General features: G+C 43.4%; 1 protein-coding gene across 1 annotated transcript in view; it reads right to left on the reverse strand.

The window, feature by feature from the left end:
* Positions 1 to 23,868, reverse strand: part of LOC140465074 (doublecortin domain-containing protein 2-like) — a 219,123-nt gene that overhangs the window by 5,937 nt on the left and 189,318 nt on the right. The window contains exon 9 of the mRNA XM_072560919.1: positions 9,625 to 10,536. Within this exon, the coding sequence (XP_072417020.1) occupies positions 9,625 to 10,536 (912 nt within the window). The remainder of the gene's footprint in view (positions 1 to 9,624; positions 10,537 to 23,868) is intronic.

Genomic DNA, 23,868 nt, shown 5'->3' on the forward strand with positions numbered 1-23,868 from the left:
TAAATGCAAATGTACTTTAGAATAAATTCATGGAGATTGCATGTCTCTCTGGCTCCAATCCGTGCGCTAACATACAGAAATATACATTTTATCTTAAAAATTGCACTTAGAGTAATTTAACAAAAGCACAAAGTGAGCATGTGCCACTGTGTAAATATTGAATTAAGGTTTGAGTGAGAAAATAAAGGGTGAATTTTAATAAAAAGGATAAAGGCCTTGAATCTAAACTGTAAGATAGATGTGAAAAGATGGAATACATTAGCCTGAAATTACTTATTTTACTATTTAAGCCTCTGTTAAGCGAAAGATAGAATTCTAGATTAATGCATTATATAGTTGATTGCCAGTATTCCACAGCACACCTTTAAGGTCACAGATTCCTTCAAACTCATTTCCCTCAACATAATCAAAACCAATTTGTAAAATATCAACAAACATCGAGAATAAATACAATACAGCTGCTGAGAGGTCTTGTCTAGGTAACTGGACGAGAATCATAGAATCCTTACAGTGTGTAAGCAGCCCATTTGGCCCATCAAGTCGACACTGCCCCTCCAAAGAGCAGCCCACCCAGACCCATCCCCCTACCCTGTATTTCCTATCCCTAATCCACTTAGCCTGCACACCCCTGGACACTATGGGCAGCTTAGCATAGCTAATCAATTTAAGCTGCAAAACTTTGGACTGTGGGAGAAAACCAGAGTAAACCCATGCAGATACAAGGAGGACGTGCAAACTCTACACAGACAGTTGCCCAAGGGTGGGATTGAACCTGGGTCCCTGGGACTGTGAGGCAGCAATGCTACTGTGCTGTCCCCAACTAATGTTGATGTCTTGTATACCCTGCCCTTAACAAATCTTTAACTTCCTTATTGGGCTACCTAGTTGCTTGTGGGCAAGTAGTCATGCCAATTCTAAGCTCACATGATAGTTAGGACTGAGTGATTGTACCAGCAACTGATCTAAGCTCTACAGTCCTGCCACAACCAGTTGTGATAGTGGTGGACAATTAAATAACTCACAGGAGGAGGAAGGTCCATCATCAATGATGGGGGAGCCCCATGCATCGACAAAAAATGCATGGCTAAGTCTTTTGTACACATCGTCAGCCCGAAGTGTCAAGTGGATAATCCATCTCAATCTCCTTCAAACGTCCCCAGTATCACAGATACTAATCTTCAGTCAATTTGATTTACTCCATGACCTCTCAAAAAGTGGCTTGAAGCACTGTTTACTGACAATGGGCCCTGACAACTTTCCAGCAATGGTGCAATCTGTGCTCAAGAACGAGCCACGTCCTTTACAGCTTAACTCTATCTGGATTTGTGAAAAACATGCTTAGGTATGACCAGTCCATTAAAAGCAGGGCAAAACCAATCAAGTCTACTCTTAATCGTCAGCGAAATGATACAAGGGCTCATCAACAGTGGCACTTGCTCAACAATCACCCACTCACTGACACTCACTTTGGGTTCTGACAAAGCCACTCAGCTCCTGACCTCATTACAGCCTTGGTCCATTGACCAGGAAGTTGAACTTCGAGGTGAGTGACTGACATCAAGGCAGAAGTTGACTGAGTGTGGCATCAAGGAACCCTCATCTAAATGCAATCAATGAAAATCTGGACAAAACTCTTCAATGGTTGAAGTCATACTCAGCATCAAGAAAGATGGCTGTGACAGTGGAGGTCAGTTCTAGGACATTACTACAGGAATTCCTGAGGGCAACCATCTTCAGCGGTTTCCTCAATTAACATCTCTCCATAACAAAGTCAGAAATGGGGATATTTGCTGATGATTGCAGAATGCTCAGAACCATTCAGAATCTCAGAGGAGTTGGTGTCCATAAGTAGCAAGACCTGGATAACATTCAGGCTTGGGCTGATAAGTGACAAATAACATTTGTCCCATACAAATGCCAGAGAACGACCATGTCCGACAATAGAGAGTCTAACCATATCCCCTTTTCAAGAGCATTAAAATATCTGAATGCCCTACTAGCAATGTCACGATGGTTGCCATTGACCAAAAGCTGAACTGGACTAGCATTTAGTTACTGTGGCTACAAGAACATGTCAGAGGCTTGGAACCCTGCAGCAAGTAATCCAGCTCAATGTCTATCCACAACACACAGATACTCTCCACTTGCCTGGATGAGTAACAACTTCAAAATACTCAAGATGCTTGATACTATCCAGAAGAAAGCAACCCACTTGATTGGCACCACCTTTAACATCTACTCACTTCACTATTGAAGTTCATTGGCAGCATTGCACACTGCAACTCACCCAGGCTCATTTGGCATAACCTGCCCAAACATCTTCATACTCTATCACCTAGGACAAGACTAGGCAATGCCTAATTTTGAAAATGCTATATAAATGCAATCTTTCTTTGACGCCATCAGCCAATTTAACAATGCTGCAAGCATTACCAGCCTCCAAATGTGCCATTTTCACTTTAATCAAAGAACTAAAAGAAAGCAATTAACAGAGTATAGACAAAAATCGAGTATAAAGTGAGGTAGAATTACATGTACATAAAGGAGATTAAAACCAGCTTCAAACAAAACAAAACAACACTAAAGCTTTAAACAGCAAAAATAACACCACAGTAAGATGCAGGGCACGATATCTAATCTCAGGGAGCAGAGAAACATTAAAAACTGGAACACAGAAATCAATGAAACAGCTCAGTTGATTGATTGGATTTCTTACTTAAATGCACAAAATCCTTCAGTTCTTTCACAGTTCAGCAACCTCTTTCCTTTAAAGTAAAATTGAGCTGCTTAATATAATTAAGTAAGAGGAAAGTACTCACTAATTAAAAAATAATTGAAATACTATATTTAGATTACTTTTATGATATCCTTCTGCCTCACTGTCATTTCCTTTATGTTTATTGCATTACTAAGGAGCTTATAATTTGTAAAAGACTGGTGATTAGACAACTAAATGGAAGTGATGCGAATGAAGATATTGATTTAACGACTACTATTGTTGATCTCAACCAGTTTGTTGGGGATAAGGCTTTTTATTCATTGTGGATTATTCTGTTAGATGCTGTTGAGTTCAAGGTCAGAAACTGCTCTCACCAAGGCAGGTAATCTTTTGAATTTGAGTTCAGCTTTTTCTCTGTACTTTTTCTGATTAACTAAAGTCGGTCTAGCATATTAATCATGGATGAAGGTTTATATGTGGTCCTAACATTTAACAATTAATCAGAATTAATCAGAAAGGTCATGACAGGAATCAACTTAGAGCAGTATCAATTCTAACTAAAGGTGCACTGTCATAAGTCACTCTCTAGGGAACTAATGTATTAATTAGTTTTATTCTGAATCTACTGGAGACCATGCATTGTGACATGTCCGACTGGTTAATGGTTGCCTTTTCCAATGTATACCTCATAACTTAGTTTAAATTTAAAGTGACCAGATTTTCAAAAGTCATAGCTGGGACACATTGAGACCGCTTCAGAAGGCCAGCTTCTGTGACATACAGAACAACCAATAGCAGGAATCTAGGAGTGCACAATAGTCCCCAGAATACTTCCAAACAATGTCAGTAAACTTATTAGAAAAAATGGTTGAATATGCCCCTTGATTTGGATCTTATTATTTAGCTGTTTGTCATGACAGGTGTTTCTGATGTGGCTTTGAGATTGGTCCTTACAGGTGTCAATCACTTTCACATCCCCACTTCTGACCATATGATGGAGGGGAGGTCATTGATGAAACAGCTGAAGATGATTGGGCCTAAGACGCTATCCTGAGGAACTCCTGCAGAGATGTCCTGGACCTGAGATGACTGACCTCCAACAACCACAACTATCTGCTTTTGTGCCAGGTTGTGACTCCAATCAGTGGACAGCATGCTCTCTGACATCCATTGATTCCAGTTTTGCTCATGCTCCTTAATACCATGGCCTGAACGTCAATGGCTGTCAGTCTCACCTCACCTCTGGAATTCAGCTCCTTTGTCCATGTTTGAACCAAGGCTGTACTGATGTCAGGATCTGAGTGGTCCTGGTGGAACCAAAATTGAGCAGGTTATTGCTGAGCACGTGCTGCTTGATTGCACTGTTGTGGACACCTTCCATCACTTTCCTGATGGGGTGGTAATTGGTTAGACTGGATTTGTCCTGCTTTTTGTGTATAGGACATACCTGGGCAATCTTTCAAATTATCTGGTAGCTGCCACTGTTATAATTGTATTGAAGAGCTTGGCTAGGGGAGTGTCAGGTTATAGAGCACAAGTCATCAGTACTATGGCTGGAATGTTGCCAGGACCCATTGCCTTTGTACTATCCGGAGTCTCAACCCATTTCTTGATATCACGTGGAGTGAATCGTATTGGCTGAAGACTGGCACTTGTGATGCAAAGGACCACTGGAGGAGGCTGAACTGAATCATCATCTTGGCACTGCTGGCTGAAGATAGCTGTGAATACTTCAGCCTTATCTCTTGCACTGATGTCGTGGGCTCTTCCATCCTTATCCACCACCATTTACAACTGGATGTGACAGGAATGCAGAGTTTAGGTCTGATCCATTGGCTGTGAATTTGCTTAGCTCTGTCTATCCCTTGCTACATATGTTGTTTGGCATGCACCTTATCCTGTTTGGTAGCTTCACCAGGTTGACATCACATTTTTAGGTATGCCTGGTGCTACTCCTGGCATGCCTTCCTGCACTCTCCATTGAACCAAGGTTGATCCTCTGGCTTGATGGTAATGACTGATTGGATGATATGCCAGGCTATAAGGTTTCAAATTGCGCTGGAGTATAATTCACCTGCTTTTAATGGTCCACAGTGCCACAGGAATGCCCGGATTTGAGTCGCTAGATCTACTCGAAGTCTGTTCCATTTAGCACAGTGATAGTGTTATGCATGGAGGTTATTCTCAATGTGAAGGTGGGACTTTGTCTCTATAAGGACTGTGCAGTGGTCACACTTATCAATCCTGTTATAGACAGATGCATCATCAGCTGCCAGATTGATAAGGTTGAGGTCAAGCATGTTTTCCCTCTCATTTCCACCATCACCTACTGCGGACTCCATCTAACAGCTATGTCTTTTAGAACCCAACCAGCTCGATTTGACTCTGATTTCTCTCCACAGTCGCTGCCAGACCTGCTGAGCTTTTCCAGCAATTTTTGTTTTTGTGTGTGAGGTATTTTGAGGAGTTTGCCAGTTAAAAATGAGGCACAAGGTTAAGGGGAATGGAGAACAAGTGAGAGACCCTGATGCTCTACAAAAAGGCAAGGAGCTGACAGAAATCTATGAAAGAGGGAAAAGCTGCAAACCAAGACATTTGTACTGGTCAGTTGCCCAGCCACTGTTGGTGGTGGACCTTGAAATTCCTCACTCTTCCTCCAAGCGCTTCCTCAGAGTGTTATTCAACATGGAGGATTCCTGATTCATTAGCCAAGGGAGGTTGGTATGTGGTAATCAGCAGGAGATTTCCTTGCCCATGTTTAACCTGATATCATGACACTTCATGGAATTCAGAGTCAATGTTGAGGATCCCAGGGTAGATCCCTTTCAACTGTATACCACTGTGCCTCTACCTTTGTTGGGACTGTCCTGCCAGTGAGACGGGACATCTCCAGGGATATGATGTTAGTGTCTGAGACGTAACCATTAGTATGAATTCATACTTTGCAGACAATGTCAGGCCGTTGCTTGGTCCTTGAGACAGCTCTCCCAATTTTGGCACTACATTAGTAAGAGGGACTTTGCAGAGTCAACAGAGCTGTTTCTGCTGCTGTCTTACCTGATGCCGAGGTCGATAGAAGGTGGTCCATCCAATTTCATTTCTTGTTGAAACTTTATACTGATTAATACAAGAGAATGGCTTGTTAGGCCATTTCAGAACGACAGTTGAGAGTTATCCACATTACTGTGGGTCTAAAGTCACAAGTAGGCGAGACCAGGTGAGGACAACAGATTTCCTTCCCTGAAGGACATTAGTGAATCAGGAGGCTCTTTATGACAATCTACAATGGTCATCAGATTCTTAATTCCAGCTTTTTTTAAATCTTCCATGGTGGGAGTCAAACCAAAAGATTTGCTGAGTTTCTGGATTAATAGTTGCATGATAATACTGCTAGGCCACCACTATCCCTAACGTGCATTCTGACTCCCAGCTGTACTGTAGCACAAGGTAATTTTGAGGAGAGGCCTGTTCTGAGGAAGGGTCACTCGGCCTGAAACGTTGACTCTGATTTCTCTCTACAGTCACTGCCAGACCTGCTCAGCTTTTCCAGCAATTTTTGTTTTTGTGTGTGAGGTATTTTGAGGGGTTTGCCAGTTAAAAATGAGTCACAAGGTTAAGGGGAGTGGAGAACAAGTGAGAGACCCTGATGCTCTACAAAAAGGCAAGTAGTTGACAGAAATCTATGACATGCTTCATGAAAGAGGGAAAAGCTGCAAACCAAGACATTTGTACTACTTTGAACAAATTGTTAGAGAAATAGCATATTTAATGAAAAGTCAGGACCGTCTTTCAAACATTCAAATTAGGAGGTGGAGTCAGCAATTTGGTGCCTTGAGTCTGTTCCACAAATTGATAAGACCATGACTGATGGGACAGTGGTCCCTGTTTCCCAGTCTTTGCCCTGTATATTTTGACTTTCTTGTTAAGTTTGCATTGAAAATATATCAGCCTGTCTCCATTACTCTCTGGGGAAAAAAGCACAACTGATAACTAAACAAAAATTCTCTTTAGCTTCAGAAAACCCATTCTTGTATCTCAGGTAACAGCAAACATCCTTTCAGTGTCTACTCAGTCAAGTTACCTTAGGATATTAAATGTTTCAGTATGATCATCTCTTTTTCTTCTAAGCTCCAATGGTTTAGAGGCCCAAGCTGCTCAATCTTTCTTTCTAAGGCAACTTCTTTATCCCTAGAGTCAACCAAGTGAACCTTCTCTGCATGCCTCTAATGCAATTATATCCTTTCTTTGATAAGGAGACTAAAACTACACAGGGCTCTAGATGTGGCCTCACTAACTCTATACAACTGGACCAAGGCATCCCTGTCTTTATATTTCAATCCCTTGCAATGATTGACATGGTCCATTTGCCTTCCTATCACCTGCTCTTTCTGCGTACCAACCTTTTGTGATTCAAGTGAACAAAGACAGCTGGATCATTCTATACCTGAAGCGGACACAATACATCTCCATTGAAATTATAAGCCACTTTTCTGTTCTTCCTACAGGAAGAAGAGTTCAAAAAGATTGACAAAAATGGCTCCAGGGATGAGAAATGTCAGTTATGAGGATAGACTGCAGAGGTTGGCATTGTTTCCCTTGAAGAAAAGACTAATAGGAGATCACATAGATGTTTTCACAATCTTGCGAGGTCTGGACAAAATAGAGAGAAACTGTTCTTACTCGTAAAAGTATCAGGACTGAGACAGCACAAACTTAAAGGAATTTTGCAAACATAGCAAATGCAGCATGAGAAAAAAATGGCATTTGGAATGCACTACCTGGAGGTGTGGCAGAAACAGGGTCAACTAAGGCATTCAAGTTGGCACTGGCTGATTATTTAAATAGAAACAAGGTACAAGGTAGAGGGAAAAGGGCAGGTGAACGGCACTACGTCTTATTGCTTACTGGACAGCTAGTGCAGGCATGATGGACTGAATGGCCTCCTTGTGCTCTGTAACAATTCTGTGAATTCAATTTGAAAATGGTGGGATTAAGTTCCATATCCATGCGACATTGCGAGAATAGCTGACACAATAGAAGAACACTCACTTGTACCACCTGGTGAGTTACCAAATTTTTGATAATCCCCAAATTTTCGACCATCATCATTAGTTTTCATCATAAATTCCATGGTGGACAAGCTGGCCCTGGAACCTACTGTCCCACTCTCTCACTCTTAAAACCCTGCAATATGTTTCCTGTTCAAATATTTATCCAATTTCAGTATAAATGCTGCAACGAACATGCTTCCTGGTCTTTTACAAACGTATCCTGGCATAATATGCAACCTAGAAAGCAATTCTGTCTCAGGTGTCAGGCAACTTTTACTTTTATTACAGGGAAACAAAACAGGGGATGGTAAGTTAATGGCCTATTTTGCAGTTTATCGCATTTCCTTTCTGAGAAAAAAAGACATTGCAAAGTGTAAGCTGGGCTGCTGATTCATTTTGCCCACATTTGCCCTTCAACATCCTGGGCAATAATATTGACCAGAGATTGTGCAGGACCAGCCAAGGAAATACCAAAACTACAAGAGGATGTCAGAAGCGGGGAATTCTGGGGCAAGTAACTCATGAACTCCCCAAAGCCTATTCAGCATCGATAAAGTACAAGCCTAGATAAAATACAGCTCCAACAACACTCAAGAGGCTTGACACCAGCCAGGCCAAAGCAGCCAATTTGAGCAACATGTCATGCATCAACTTAAACATTCACTTCCTTTACCACAAGATTCAGTGGAACACCCTATCAAACTTCCTTCGATAGCACCTTCCAAACCTCTGTCACCTGGAAAAACAAGGACAGAGGACCTATTGGGAAATTATGACTACAAGTTCCCATTCTAGTCACTCTCCAACCTGAGTGGAAGTATATAATTCACCATTGGTAGATAATATCCTGGAACTGCCTCTCCAACAAGACCATTGGTATATTTACATCACATGGAATGCAATGGTTCAAGGTGGCAATTCACCATCATCTTCTCAAGGTCAACTGGGGTTTCCTGAATAAGTACAGCCTTTGGTAGTGATGGATACAAATTAAAAAAAACATAATCCCTGTTATGTAAATATGGAGGATGGAAATTCATATAATTCTAATTTGTTGACTTCATCAAATTGTGGAAATCAACTGATTTTTATTTTGTAAACTGTACAATGCCCATACTGAAGAAAATTTCCAGTAATATAGCATAGCAAAGGAGATGATTACTTTCCACAAGATGGGCAAGATTTCAGTGCACAAAGAAGTAATTTATATTTATATGGAACCTTTAACCATCTTCAATGTCATAGAATCCCGACAGTGTGGAAACAGGTCCTTTGGCCCAACAAGTCCACACTGACCCTCTGAAGAGTAAACCACTCAGATATATTCCCCTGCCTATTATCCTATACTTGCCCCTAACTAATGCACCTAACCTACACATCCCTGAACACTATGGACAATTTAGCATGGCCAATTCACCTAACCTGCACATTTTTGGACTATGGGAGGAAACCGGAGCACCCGGAGGAAACCCATGCAGATACGGGGAGAATGTGCAAACTCCACACAGATGGTCGCCCGAGACTGGAATTGAACCCGGGTCTCTGGCGCTGTAAGGCAGCAGTGCTAACCACTGAGCCACCGTGCGACCCCTGAAGTAATGTCCTAAAGCATTTCACAGCTAGTGAATTATTGTTGAAGTTTTATCACAGCTGTATAAGTTAAACTTCCATATAGTTCTGAAACACAAATAGCAGGTGTTACATTTCTAGTTTATCTACTATGCTGGTATTAGTTGAGGGCTGAATGTTGCCCAGATCACTGAGAAAAATCTCTCCCTCTCTCTTGAATAGTGCCCCGGGATGTTTCACCTCTGAGGGTTATAGCACAAAACAGAAATATCAAAAGCTCATTACCTTGCTAAGTTCTTCTGTGGTCATCACTTCATTCTCTTTGTCAACCTCTTCCAGTGGGGTTTCTCCATCTGCAAAATGGTCTTCCAATTCCTGATCTAAGCCATTTTGTTGAAATTTGTCTTGCTTATGATGAAAATATTTATCTTCTTGCACCTCTTCCATTTGATCAACATCTTGCTCCTCTTCTTCCACAGGGTCAGAAATGTCCTCTGTTACATGATGATCAATTTCACTTTCTTCACCCATTATCTTTTCTTTATAAGGAAAATCACTCTGACAAAAAGATTTATCTTCTTCATTCTCTTCCACTTGATCAATATCTTCTACCTCTTCTTCTGCAAGGTCAGCAATTTCTTCTTCTTCCTGATGATCAATTTTAATTTCATCACCTGTTGTCTGTTCGTCATGAGGAAGATCATTCTGATTAAGAGATTCATATTCTTCATTCACCTCTGTTTGATCTTCCACCTCTTCTTCTGCAAGATCAGTCATTTCTTCTTCTATTTGATGATCAAATTCACCTTCTTCACTCATTACCTGTTCTTTATAAGGAAGATTATTCTCCTCTGTTTGATCTTCCACCTCTTCTTCTGCAAGGTCAGTAATTTCTTCTTCTTCCTGATGATCAATTTCATTTTCATTACATGTTGTCTGTAAATTATGAGGAAGATTATTCGGATTTGCCTCTGTTTGATCTTCTACCTCTTCTTCTGCAAGGTCAGTAATTTCATCTATCTGCTGATCAACTTCACTTTTTTTACTCTGTGAAATCTTAAGGATTTCATCCTCATTAAATGAATCATTGCAAGTTCCTTGCTCCATATTTTGAGAATTTTCATGTCCTTCATGACTACTTTGTTCATTACAAGGCTCTGATAGATCTTCCTCCTCATCAACAGTCTCTGCGGGTCTCTGAGCAAAATAAGAGAGAAATCAGAGAAAATATACATGACAAGCCAAAATATTTCACCAGCATTTCTGGGCAGCAATGCAAGAGGAAAAATAATTTTCTAATCAAATCAAAGTACAATTGCAGATAGCGTTACACCAGAAATCAGGGGTGCAAAAGGAAGTTAACCAAAGACATGGCCTCAGCTTTCAAAACCTCAGGACTGATTCATGGGCTGAGAGTAATGCCTTCAGAGGAGGTCTTCAGCACAATGGTATGTACACTGTAGATATTAGAACATTGATGGATGATCTCAATGAAATATATACAATTATTTGAGGGTTTGACAAAGTAAGATGCTAAGTTACAATTTTCCCAACCTGCATCTAGGATGTTATTTCTTGGGGCAAGTGCACTGGGTCAACCCAGCACCCTCATCTTAGCCTCACGGCCATATCCCTCTGTGCTGCTGGCTCTCTGAGGAATTACCTGCTGTATTCAGCCTGCAGTGACAGGCTCCACCATGGCTATTGTCTGCCTTAGTCACCTTAGATCAAACAGAGGAGAATGAAGAAAAATATTTCAATCAGAACTACCTTCCTCATAAAGATCAGATGAGGAGTAAAGAAAGTGAAATTGATCAGCGGGTGGATGAAATTGCTGACCTTGCAGAGTTAAAAATCACACAACACCAGGTTATAGTCCAACAGGTTTATTCAGAAGCACTAGCTTTTGGGGCGCTTTTCCTTCATCTGGTGGCTATGGAGCAGGACCATAAGACACAGTCTTTATAGCAAAATAATCTTTACTCTCAGAAGTACTCACTCACCAACCCTACCTAGATGCTCACAGCATCCCTGCTTTGCATTACCTTTTCACATTTGCCCTTCAGAAACAATATGAGGCTCATATTATTTCTGCCTTGTTTTTTCCGTTTAGTACAAACACAAAGGAAGAAAGCTTATCATGTTGTCAGCAGGCCTCAGTAAAGTCAGTGGGGGATAGTCTTCAGTCAAATGGTCCCGACACAGTAAGTCAAGGGCAGCCTGGGCATCAATCTAGAGGCTGGGACATGGTCAGTCAGCCACTCAGGGCAGTCAGACGTTCTCCACAGAACAGGGTGAGGAACTGTATGTTGGGCAGCCCACTATCCATCCAAACAAAACAGAAAGTGTTGGAAAAGCTCAGCAGGTCTGACAGCACCTGTGGAGGGAAATCAGAGTCAACATTTTGTATCCAGTCACCCTTCCTCAGAACTGTATCCGTCCATGTCTGGATGCCACGTTGAGAGTTGTTTTCCTCCTGTAATGAGGAAGATGCAGGTATTATGGGAGATGAACAAAGGTGGGACAGCTGTTACCTTTGGTAGATATGAGGCAGTGTCCCTGGCAAGCAAGTGGGAACTTCGCAGAGGACATCTGAGGTTGGGGTGAGGGACAGCAAGTGAAGATGTTGCAGGTATTGGTGAGAGCGGTTGATCATGAGCCTTGGTGGGAGTTGGGTGCAGTAGCAGAGATAGAGTGAGTGTGAGGAATCAGAGAGAAGATAGCAGCACAAATGCTGGAAGAGTGGAGAAGGTCACTGATATTCTTCCTGTAGACAGCCGATACTGCTTTGACATGGGTGCCAACCTTGGGCCAGTCTGGTGTCCTGGCATCCAATTCCGTGGCAAGAGAAGTCCCACTTCTGCACAGCCCCTCAGCAGAACTTCCAGGTCCCTGCCCACACTGCAGGCTCCAAATTTACTTTGTCCACCACATCTCGGGAAAGCGTCAGGAACCAGACATAGCAATGCTGGACTGACATGCTTGTCCAGGCTTTTAAAGATAGTGCATGTGCAAATAATATAGAATGCCTGTGGATTCAGGATGTCTGCTAAGCAGCATTTACTTCTCAGAATATGGGCAGGAATCAGATGTGAGGGAAACCGTGGAGTGGGGTAGATTTTTAATGACAAGAAAACTCATCAGGCCACATGGCGGACATTCTCCAAAAAACTCGACACAAATCAAACTGAGTAAAAAAAAATTGAAGATTCAGCCCTGCGTGTTGAAGTCATGGATTAAGAGGTTCTTCTGTTGTAATCCAGATAGTATTGTTCAAAGCAGCACAAAAAGTCAGAAATTGCATCATCCCCAAAGTTACAAATGTTTGTGTTTTCTCTGAATCAATTTTAAATTAACTACAATCAGTCCCTGTCCACAAAACAGAATGCACTCCCCAGATAAATCAGCATTGTTAGTTCCTTCCATCTGCACTGGTTCAAGAAGGGTCTTCACGTTACACTTGTTTTCTTAGGCCCAGAGGCAGAAAGCAGGCAATTTTCAACAATTGCACAAAAAATATGTAATTTAATAAAAAGCTAAACTATAGGACAACTGTGAAACTGTTCAACAACTCTGCATATTTCTTCAAAGTAATTTTCAGTGATTTTTAGTTCAGGTTGCTCACAGTTGGACGTTAATCCTTATTTCTGGTGTTAAATCTATTTTCAACTGTATTCATAAAACTGCGGGTTACATCCTTAAATACACCAGGGAATAATTGTTCATAGAAAGACAAAGAAAGACGTTCTTGTTCACTTCCCAGTTGAGTTGGTTTGCTAAGAGTTTACATTTGTGACTGTAAAATAATTTTAGCATAAATTTGAGGCATAGTCTCTCCAGATTGTGGAACTTGTCCACAGTTCCTCAATTTCACTTAAACGTGAAACTCAATCCCACATTTTTCCTTCTTCTCCCTGATGCTAAAGATCAGTCTTCCCTGTTTTCTAGGCTCAACATCATTTTTGTTACATGGATGTGAAACACTATGGGATTTTCTTTTCTTTATAAAAACACTATTAAATTATCATCAGGCATTGAACATCACAATTTTGTCTCAGTTACAGAAGCTGCACATAGTATTAATGGTCATTTATTTGTTATTTTTATACATATTCATAAAGGACATGTCGAGATGCAATTCTTTTCTCACAAATAGTCGTGGCTTATCATCCAACTCAACAGCCTAATCCTGCTTTCTCCCCATAACCTTTGATCCCATTTTCCTCCAAGTGCTTTATCTAGCCGCCTCTTGAATACATTCAATGTTTTGTCATCAACTGCTTCCTGTGGTAATGAATTCCACAGGCTCATCACTCTTTGGGTGAAAAAATGTCTCCTCATCTCAGTCCTAAATGGTCCATCTTGAATTCTCAGACTGTGACCCCTGGTTCTGGATGCACTTACCATTGGGATCATCCTTCCTGCATCTACCCTGTCTAGTCATACAGTCATAGAGATATACAGCATGGAAACAGACCCTTCAGTCCAACCTGTCCACGCAGACCAGATATCCCAACCCAATCTAGTCCCACCTGCCAGCACCCGGCCCACATCCCTCCAAACCCTTCTTATTCATATACCCATCCAAATGCCTCTTAAATGTTGCAATTGTACCAGCCTCCACCACATCCTCTGGCAGCTCATTCCATACACGTACCACCCTCTGCGTGAAAAAGTTGTACCTTAGGTCTCTTTTATATCTTTCCCCTCTCACCGGTCCAATCTGAATTTTAAAAGCCTCTGTTAGATCCCTCCTCACTCGTTTGAACTCCAGAGAAAACAATCCTATCCTAGTCAATCTCTCCTCATAACATCAGTCCCCCATCCCCAGCATTAGCCTGGTAAACCTTTGCTGCACTCCCTCGAGAGCAAGAGCATCCTTCCTCAGAAAAGGAAACAAAAACTGCCCACAATATTCCAGGCGAGGCCTCACCAAGGCTCTGTATAACTGCAACAACACATCCCTGCTCCTTACTCAAAACCTCTCAAAGTGAAGGCCAATATACTATTTGCCTTGTTTACTGCCTGCTGCACCTGCATACCTACCTTCAGTGACTGGTGCACTAGGGCACCCAGGTCCTGCTGCATACACTCTTCTCTCAATTTACAGCCATTCAAGTCATAGCCTGCCTTCTTGCTTTTGTTTTCAAAATGAATAACCTTGCATTTATCGAAATTATACTGCATCTGCCATTGATTTGCCCACTCACCCAACCTGTCCAGATCATGCTGGAGGATCTCTGCAGCCTCATCACAGGTCACCCTCCCACCCAACTTGGTATCATCTGCAAACTTTGAGAGCTGTTACATTTTGTTCCCTCATTCAAATAATTAAAATTTAATATATTGTTTCACATTCATTGCATGAAGCATTGCCAGTTAAATTGCTTGGAGGAATTTTATTGTTGGTTTGACTGGGAAAGTGCAGGCGTCTGCAAGAAAAAGATCAATGATAATAGAGTTCTCAGAGGGAAGGGAATCCATAGCACTATTTGAACGCCAGTACTGACATTACACGAGATTACTAGTTCAGTCCGCTTTCATACAAGTATCGAAACTATCACTTTTACAACACCGTAGCTGTACAAAACACAATCTGAATAATTTGCACTGTCACACCAATCATACCACTTTCTTTCTTAAATTTTGCATTCTTCGTGCTGCAATTTTCCATTTGTTACACAGCAGCTTTTCAATTTTGGATTGGAGAGAAGAGTGTGGTGTAATATCTCTAAGTTTATGCAATCTGCAACATTTTCATCTGAGCAATATTTTTCAGATTTAATGCATGTAGCATTACATTGATTACTTAAATTACTCAATTACTTTCCCTTTGAACATTTCATCAAGGGAATATTCAAAGCATAAACTTGCCCACACTGCACAACAGTAAACTAATTAGCACTTCATAGTCAACTGAAATCAACCCACAAAGAAACAGAATGTAGCATAAATCTATATACTTTACTTCTTTACCAAATTAAGACTGCACATCTGAACAGCAGATTAGTTTTTAAAAAGACAGCAAGATTGAGAAACATTATGGCAACTAATATGAATCAATTTCCATTCCACTGGCTATAAATAAAACCAAGTAGAGAGTGGAATCTTACAGAGGTCTGACTGATATTGGCTCTGGTGAAATTTGTGGCAGATTCAAGCGAGATGTCCAGTGAGACCTGTCTCAATGTCTGGAGGAATTCACTGCATCGTTTATGCATTTGCCAAGTGGTGAGGTGAATTTCTCATTATGCAGCGATGAGTTGCTCATTAAGGTGCACTTTTTTCTTAAGTGCTTTATTAGTGCCACAACTCACCTTATTAATATTCAGCTTTCTACCTCACGAAACCTGCCAAACAAGTCAGCTGTTGAGAATTTTTGACATGGAAGTCAGAGTTAGTACCTGGCAACTTCAACTAACCCCTTGTAGCAAAGTGCCTCAATGTTGCACAGCAACAAACATCTCAGGGCATAATCCAAGCAGCACCAACTGCAACTACCCCTCATCCATGGACAGTGACATTCAGAACTTGCACATGTCTATGTCCATTTTGATGTCTCTCCAATTTACTTGGAGGCCATCTCAGAAGTATAGATTGGCATCGCAGCATACAAAGGCAACTAGCATTGGAAAATTTACACACAGGGACAGACATCCAGCTCATGGATTGGACCATTTGGGGGCTGCTTGCTTGCTCTCCTGGAGCTTGCTCACTGAGTGCCTAACTACATAATCACAGCATTCATACATTCCTGACAATGCCTGTTAGCACACTAGTGCTTCAGCCAAAGCCAAAGTCATATTGACGTGCTCTTTTGTGCAGACACATACACAGGCTGCTTGCCAGTACGGATCTGTCTGTCCTGTGTGTTGGCGGTTGGGACATCTTGCTTTACATCACACAAACACATCAATCAAACAACTTTAGCATGTGCCAGCTGCCTGCGTGGCAAGCACACTGCACATTTATTCAACCAAATCGCCATGTTGAAAAGTAGTGTGGCTAGTCCTCAGTTCAGTCAAGCCTCTGTTGGTCAGTCCACACACAATCCAGGGACTTTACTGTAGTTAATCATCCACTTGGGATACTCACGATCAGGAGATTGGTTCAATTGCAGTCAGAGGAATTCACTACAGTCAGTCCTGTAGGGCCAACACCAGCAGTCAGGATGATCACCTATCACCAGTCCAGGTGCAGGTACAAAGACAAAGGGGTTTGGTCAGTTATGTCTATGGTCTGCCTGTTAAAGTCAGACAGAGATCTGGGGTGCATGCAATGCTGGATGTCTGAGTGTTGATCATTAAGGAAGGGGCAAGGGGATCCTGTAGGGGCAGTGAGGGGATGGCTGCTGAAAGGGCTGGGGAGGTTGGGTTGGTCAGGGTGGAGAAGCCAAAGTATTCGTAGAGTTGGGAAATGAGTATTGACTGGGCAAACTGAAGGTAAATGTGGGCATGGTTATTTGGAAAAGCTTGAGAGGGCATGGTACGCTTTCGGAGGGGTCACTGGCAGTGATCATCATCGTGATCTGCGCACAGAGAGCATAGAGGAACAAAGAGGGCATCGTTAAGATGTCAGGCAGCACCGTGGCTCAGTGGTTAGCTCTGCTGCCTCACAGTGCCAGGGACCTGGGTTCAATTCCCGTCTCGCTTGACTGTCTGTGTGTAGTTTGCACATTCTCCCCGTGTCTGTGTGGGTTTCCGCCGGGTGCTCCAGTTTCCACCCACAATCCAAAAGATGTGCAGGTTAGGTGAATTGGCCGTGCTAAATTGCCCATAGTGTAAGGTGCATGAGTCAGGGGTAAATACAGGGTAGGGGAATGGGTCTGGGTAAGTTACTCTTTGGAGGGTCAGTGTGGACTTGTTGAGCAAAATGGCCTGTTTCCATACTGTAGAGAATCTAATCTAATCTAATGCCAGCATTTGGGGCAGTTTAAGGCAAAGTTCAATGTGTCAGGTCTCCACATGGTGGAGAATAAGTGGAAATGGATTGTTGAGGCCGTGCAAGGTAAAGGGTACATGGCAGTTCTGGGTGGGGTTACTTGGTGACTAGATGGAACTTGGTGCTAAGAGTCTCCTCCATAAGATACAATCCTTGTTATCACTTGCTGTTCTCAAGATGGGAAATGCAGATGGAAAACAGCTGGGACAAGCCCAAGGTGGACAGAATCAGTGTCAGTTTGATGGGTGAAAGCACAAGCTCCACATCTGCTTGGACATTGAAGGGGCAAACACATGAAGCAGGCATTTGCAAACTCCAGCAACATTTCACTTGTAATGATTTCATTGCCCATTTGCAGTTCACACAGAGTAAACATGCTTAGGTTCTGAACACTGGTCAAAAGATGCTTTTCAACATGTATTAGTACTCACAAATTGAACAGTAGCACCTCAATGATGCTGAAGATAATATCAATGATGTAAAAAAATGCCAGTAGGGCCAAAGGCAACCCATTACTTGTGCAACTTTCAATGGTGCTGTGGAAGGCGAAGACCATTCACTCATCGTTGGTTCTATCAGTTTAACAATAGTTAACAATAGCTCATGACGCAGAGTGTTGGATTGTCCTTGGAGAAGGACATCCTCCTTGACTTGAGTGAGGCCTACTGACAATTTCCCTCCTTTGTGTCTGTGCCAAATAGTGAGGGAGGACAGAAGTTGCATGAACCTCATATCTCTCTGAGATGTAGCACTGTTGTGTAGAATTTCCTGTAAGTGGATTGGAGATGTGCCATGAGAACACATAGAGGCTGGCACGTATCAGAAATCAACGTATGTGGAGGTGGGAAGTGTGTCACCTGAGATGTTGGTTCCCTGGGTCCAACACAGGTTGCTTGGAGCAGGTGCAAGCTCCATCTGCCAAGCGCTCGCTCTGCTTTCCACATCAAATTTCCTCAAATTCCAGCTTATCTGGTAACTTCGAGAAAGCTGAATGTTATGAGGTGAATTTCACCATCAATAAGGCATTCAACAAATAATAATCTCCCTTAACAGGTACCTTGCTGCTGTCTGGTGAGAAACTTGCTCACTGAAGTTGAAAAGCATAAAACATGCCACAAGGTGCTCTGATGCCATGATAGGTCTCAGCTGACTTCTCATTCACTTCTGCTAAAATTCCACCATAGCCCACATCATCATCCAGACCCCTGTAACATTCTACCCTTTCTTCCACAAATGGAAATAAAGTATAGATGAATAAGTCACTCACTCCTAACTATTTCATTTGCTACTGGAAAACACAAACTGCTGTCATTGTGCCCAACTGTGTATTCAAATAATTTGTAAGCATTTGCTTCCACTATCCTGAACAGAAGATCATTTGGATATTAATCATAATCTCTACTTTGTCTCTCCTTGCATCAAGCCTCAGCTTGTTTTAACCAGCTTATGCCTACTTGCCATTGCCCTGCCACCATTGTTTCATCCAATCAGAATTAATCCTTTCTGGTTAATATATCATCAATCACAGTCTTTTAAAGGCAAAGACTGTAAACCTTTCGAAGTTGCCCTCACATCTCTATGATGAGCTTCATTATCTTTAGCAGCACCATAGAGTCATAGAGATGTATAGCGTTGAATCAGACACTTTGGTGATAATTTGTTCAGTGGTATTCTTGTTTTGCTAATTCCTTCACAAATGATTGATCCTGTTGACCCTCTTTAACTTTGAGATTTCTTTTAGCTTAGAAAGTTTGGTAAAACCCTGGGGAGAGCACAAAGGAGATCCAATACAGCAATACCAGGAATGAGAGATTTTAGATACAGGGTAAGATTAGAGAAATTAAGCTTATTTTCCATGGAGCAGAGAAGATTATGAGGTAACCTTATTGAGGTGTTCAAAGTTATGAACAACTTTGACAGGGTAAAGAAGGAAATTCTGGTTCTACTAGTTGGTATGTCAGTAACGAAGGATCACAATTTCAAGATTGTCCAGCAGAGAGCTAGGAGCGAAATGAGGAGAAACTTTATCACTCAAAGAGTGATAGGATTTGGAATGCACTATTTGGGAGATTGACAGAGGTGGATTCCAAGTGAGATTTCCAAAGAGATCATATATTTGAAAGTGATGATTTCGAGGACTACAGAGAAAGGGCTGAAGAACAGGGCTAGCTGGTTAGCTCTTTCAGGGGTCAGTACAGACCAGTGGATCGAATGGCCCCCTCTGTACTGTGATATTCTATGATTCTATGATTCATTATCAATAAATTTCACAAATTTGCTTTGTAATTGTGAAACAATAAGATCACATCGATCAAAAATAGAAAAAGACTCATACCATTCCTTGGCGCTTCACTCACGTCTGAGGGGAAATTGCGGTCTTTGAAGAAGGAGGCCATCTGGGTTGCTCTCCACCGCATCTCCTCCACTTTCCACTCCTCCACCCCTGAACCCCGCCTCTCCAATTGCCACCAGGATAGAACCCCACTGGTCCTCACCTACCACCCCACCAACCTCCAGATACATCGTATCATCCTTCGTCATTTCTGCCACCTCCAAACAGACCCCACCACCAAGGGACCGCAATTTCCCCTCAGACGTGGTTGACGATGCTCTCCACCGCATCTCCTCCACTTCCCGCGCCTCTGCCCTTGAATCCCGCCCCTCCAATCGCCACCAGGACCATCGTATCATCCTTCGTCATTTCCGACACCTCCAAACAGACCCACCACCAAGGATATATTTCCCTCCCCTCACCTATCAGCGTTCCAGAAAGACCATTCCTTCCGGGACTCCCTCGTCAGGTCCACACCCCCCACCAACCCAACCTCCACTCCCAGCATTTTCCCCTGCAACTGCAAGAAATGCAAAACTTGCACCCACACCTCCCCCCTTACTTCCCTCCAAGGCCTCAAGGGATCCTTCCATATCCATCACAAATTCACTTGCACCTCCACACACATCATTTGCTGCATCCGCTGCACCCGATGTGGCCTCCTCTACATTGGGGAGACAGGCCGCCTACTTGCGGAACGTTTCAGACAACACCTCTGGGACACCCGGACCAACCAACCCAACCGCCCCGTGGCTGAACACTTTAACTCCCCCTCCCACTCCACCAAGGACATGCAGGTCCTTGGCCTACTCCATCACCAGACGATGGCAACACGATGCCTGGAGAAAGAGCGACTCATCTTCCACCTAGGAACCCTCCAACCACAAGGGATGAATGCAGATTTCTCCAGCTTCCTCATTTCCCCTCCCCCCACCTTATCTCAGTCCCAACCCTCAGACTCAGCACTGCCTTCTTGACCTGCAATCTTCTTCCCGACGTCCCCGCCCCCACCCCCTCTCCAGCCTATCACCCTCACCTTAACCTCCTTCCAGGTAAAAGCAATGACTGCAGATGCTGAAAACCAAATACTGGATTAGTGGTGCTGGAAGAGCACAGCAGTTCAGGCAGCATCCAACGAGCAGCGAAATCGACGTTTCGGGCAAAAGCCCTTCATCAGGAATAAAGGCAGTGAGCCTGAAGCGTGGAGAGATAAGCTAGAGGAGGGTGGGGGTGGGGAGAAAGTAACATAGAGTACAATGGGTGAGTGGGGGAGGAGATGAAGGTGATAGGTCAAGGAGGAGAGGGTGGAGTGGATAGGTGGAAAAGAAGATAGGCAGGTCGGACAAGTCCGGACAAGTCAAGGAGACAGTTACTGAGCTGGAAGTTTGAAACTAGGATGAGGTGGGGGAAGGGGAAATGAGGAAGCTGTTGAAGTCCACATTGATGCCCTAGGGTTGAAGTGTTCCGAGGCGGAAGATGAGGCGTTCTTCCTCCAGGCGTCTGGTGGTGAGGGAGCAGCGGTGAAGGAGGCCCAGGACCTCCATGTCCTCGGCAGAGTGGGAGGGGGAGTTGAAATGTTGGGCCACGGGGCGGTTTGGTTGATTGGTGCGGGTGTCTCGGAGATGTTCCCTAAAGTGCTCTGCTAGGAGGTGCCCAGTCTCCCCAATGTAGAGGAGACCACATCGGGAGCAACGGATACAATAAATGATATTAGTGGATGTGCAGGTGAAACTTTGATGGATGTGGAAGGCTCCTTTAGGGCCTTGAATAGAGGTGAGGGAGGAGGTGTGGGCACAGGTTTTACAGTTCCTGCGGTGGCAGGGCAAAGTGCCAGAATGGGAGGGTGGGTTGTAGGGGGGTGTGGACCTGACCAGGTAGCCACGGAGGGAACGGTCTTTACGGAAGGCGGAAAGGGGTGGGGAGGGAAATATATCCCTGGTGGTGGGGTCTTTTTGGAGGTGGCGGAAATGTCGGCGGATGATTTGGTTTATGCGAAGGTTTGTAGAGTGGAAGGTGAGCACCAGGGGCGTTCTGTCCTTGTTACGGTTGGTGGGGTCTGAGGGCGGAGGTGCGGGATAGAACACACCAGATGGCCTCCTTCTTTAGAGACCGCAATTTCCCTTCCCACGTGGTTAAAGATGCCCTCCAACGCATCTCGTCCACATCCCGCACCTCCGCCCTCAGACCCCACCCCTCCAACCGTAACAAGGACAGAACGCCCCTGGTGCTCACCTTCCACCCTACCAACCTTCGCATCAACCAAATCATCCGCTGACATTTCCGCCACCTCCAAAAAGACCCCACCACCAGGGATATATTTCCCTCCCCACCCCTTTCCGCCTTCCACAAAAACCGTTCCCTCTGTGACTACCTGGTCAGGTCCACACCCCCATACGACCCACCCTCCCATTCTGGCACTTTCCCCTGCCACCGCAGGAACTGTAAAACCTGTGCCCACATCTCCTCCCTCACCTCTATCCAAGGCCCTAAAGGAGCCTTCCACATCCATCAAAGTTTCACCTGCACATCCACTAATATCATTTATTGTATCCGTTGCTCCCGATGTGGTCTCCTCTACATTGGGGAGACTGGGCGCCTCCTAGCAGAACGCTTTAGGGAACACCTCCGAGACACCCGCACCAATCAACCAAACCGCCCCGTGGCTCAACATTTCAACTCCCCCTCCCACTCTGCTGAGGAAATGGAGGTCCTGGGCCTCCTTCACCGCCGCTCCCTCACCACCAGACGCCTGGAGGAAGAACGCCTCATCTTCCGCCTTGGAACACTTCAACCCCAGGGCATCAATGTGGACTTCAACAGCTTCCTCATTTCCCCTTCCCCCACCTCATCCTAGTTTCAAACTTCCAGCTCAGTAACTATCTCCTTGACTTGTCCGGACTTGTCCGACCTGCCTATCTTCTTTTCCACCTATCCACTCCACCCTCTCCTCCTTGGCCTATCACCTTCATCTCCTCCCCCACTCACCCATTGTACTCTATGTTACTTTCTCCCCACCCCCACCCTCCTCTGGCTTATCTCTCCACGCTTCAGGCTCACTGCCTTTATTCCTGATGAAGGGCTTTTGCCCGAAACATCGATTTCGTTGCTCGTTGGATGCTGCCTGAACTGCTGTGCTTTTCCAGCACCACTAATCCAGTATTAACCTCCTTCCACCTATCGCATTCCCAACGCCCCTCCCCCAAGTCCTTCCTCCCTACCTTTTATCTTAGCCTGCTTGGCACACCTTCCTCATTCCTGAAGACGGGCTTATGCCCAAAACGCCGATTCTCCTCCTCCTTGGATGCTGCCTGACCTGCTGCGCTTTTCCAGCAACACATTTTCAGCTCTGATCTCCAGCATCTGCAGTCCTCACTTTCTCCTAATCACTCAAGGTACTCTCTCTCGCATGTTGGATTAAAATAATTCATAGCTCTAGAAATGCTCTCACATTTATTACTAATCCCCCTCAAATGCACAGGTCAAACTCACATGCGACTAGTTCAAAGTCCAAACTCTAATATAAATGAAATGACTAAAACTCACAAGCTTTACGTCACAGTATAAAAACAGCCTTTCCTTTCTTTCATTGACTATATGGCTTAGAAAGAGTAAGACAGAAGACTTGGATGTATGGATGCTGTAAAAGTAATGAAAATTCTGTTACACATATAGATTTTACACTAATTAGGGATCCTCTATACTTTCAAAATTAAGCTGTCCCACTGATGTACAAGTTTTTAAAAGTTTTATTAATATTAAAAATATATCTGAGAAAATATAAAAAAGGTTATTTGCAATGTAGAATTACATGGAAAACAGGCAAATATTCTTACAACGGAATATGTAGAACAGAACACAATTATCAAAAAAAGTTAATTATCCATGAAGTTAAGACTTTTTATCCTGCTATGCCTTCTGTTTCAAATAATCCAATTTATCTCACATTCCTTGTTCCTTATCTGGAGATCAGAGTCTTCGGACAAGGAGCAAATTAATCCAGAGCATGTACAACAAACTGTTTAATTATATGTACTTTTCTTAAGTAGAAGAGCCAGGAGGGGACATAAGAAGTCATTGGCAGATAAGATGAGGCTTTCTATAGATATACCGGGAATAAGAGAATGACGAGAGTAAGATTAGGGCCAATCAAGCATAGTAGTGGGAAGTTGTGCATAGAGTCAGAAGAGATAGGGAAAGTGCGAAATGAATACTTTTCATCAGTATTCACACTAGAAAAAGACAATGTGGTTGGGGGG

This window comes from Chiloscyllium punctatum, chromosome 41 (assembly GCF_047496795.1).
Source record: "Chiloscyllium punctatum isolate Juve2018m chromosome 41, sChiPun1.3, whole genome shotgun sequence".
NCBI classification, from domain to species: Eukaryota; Metazoa; Chordata; class Chondrichthyes; order Orectolobiformes; family Hemiscylliidae; genus Chiloscyllium; species Chiloscyllium punctatum.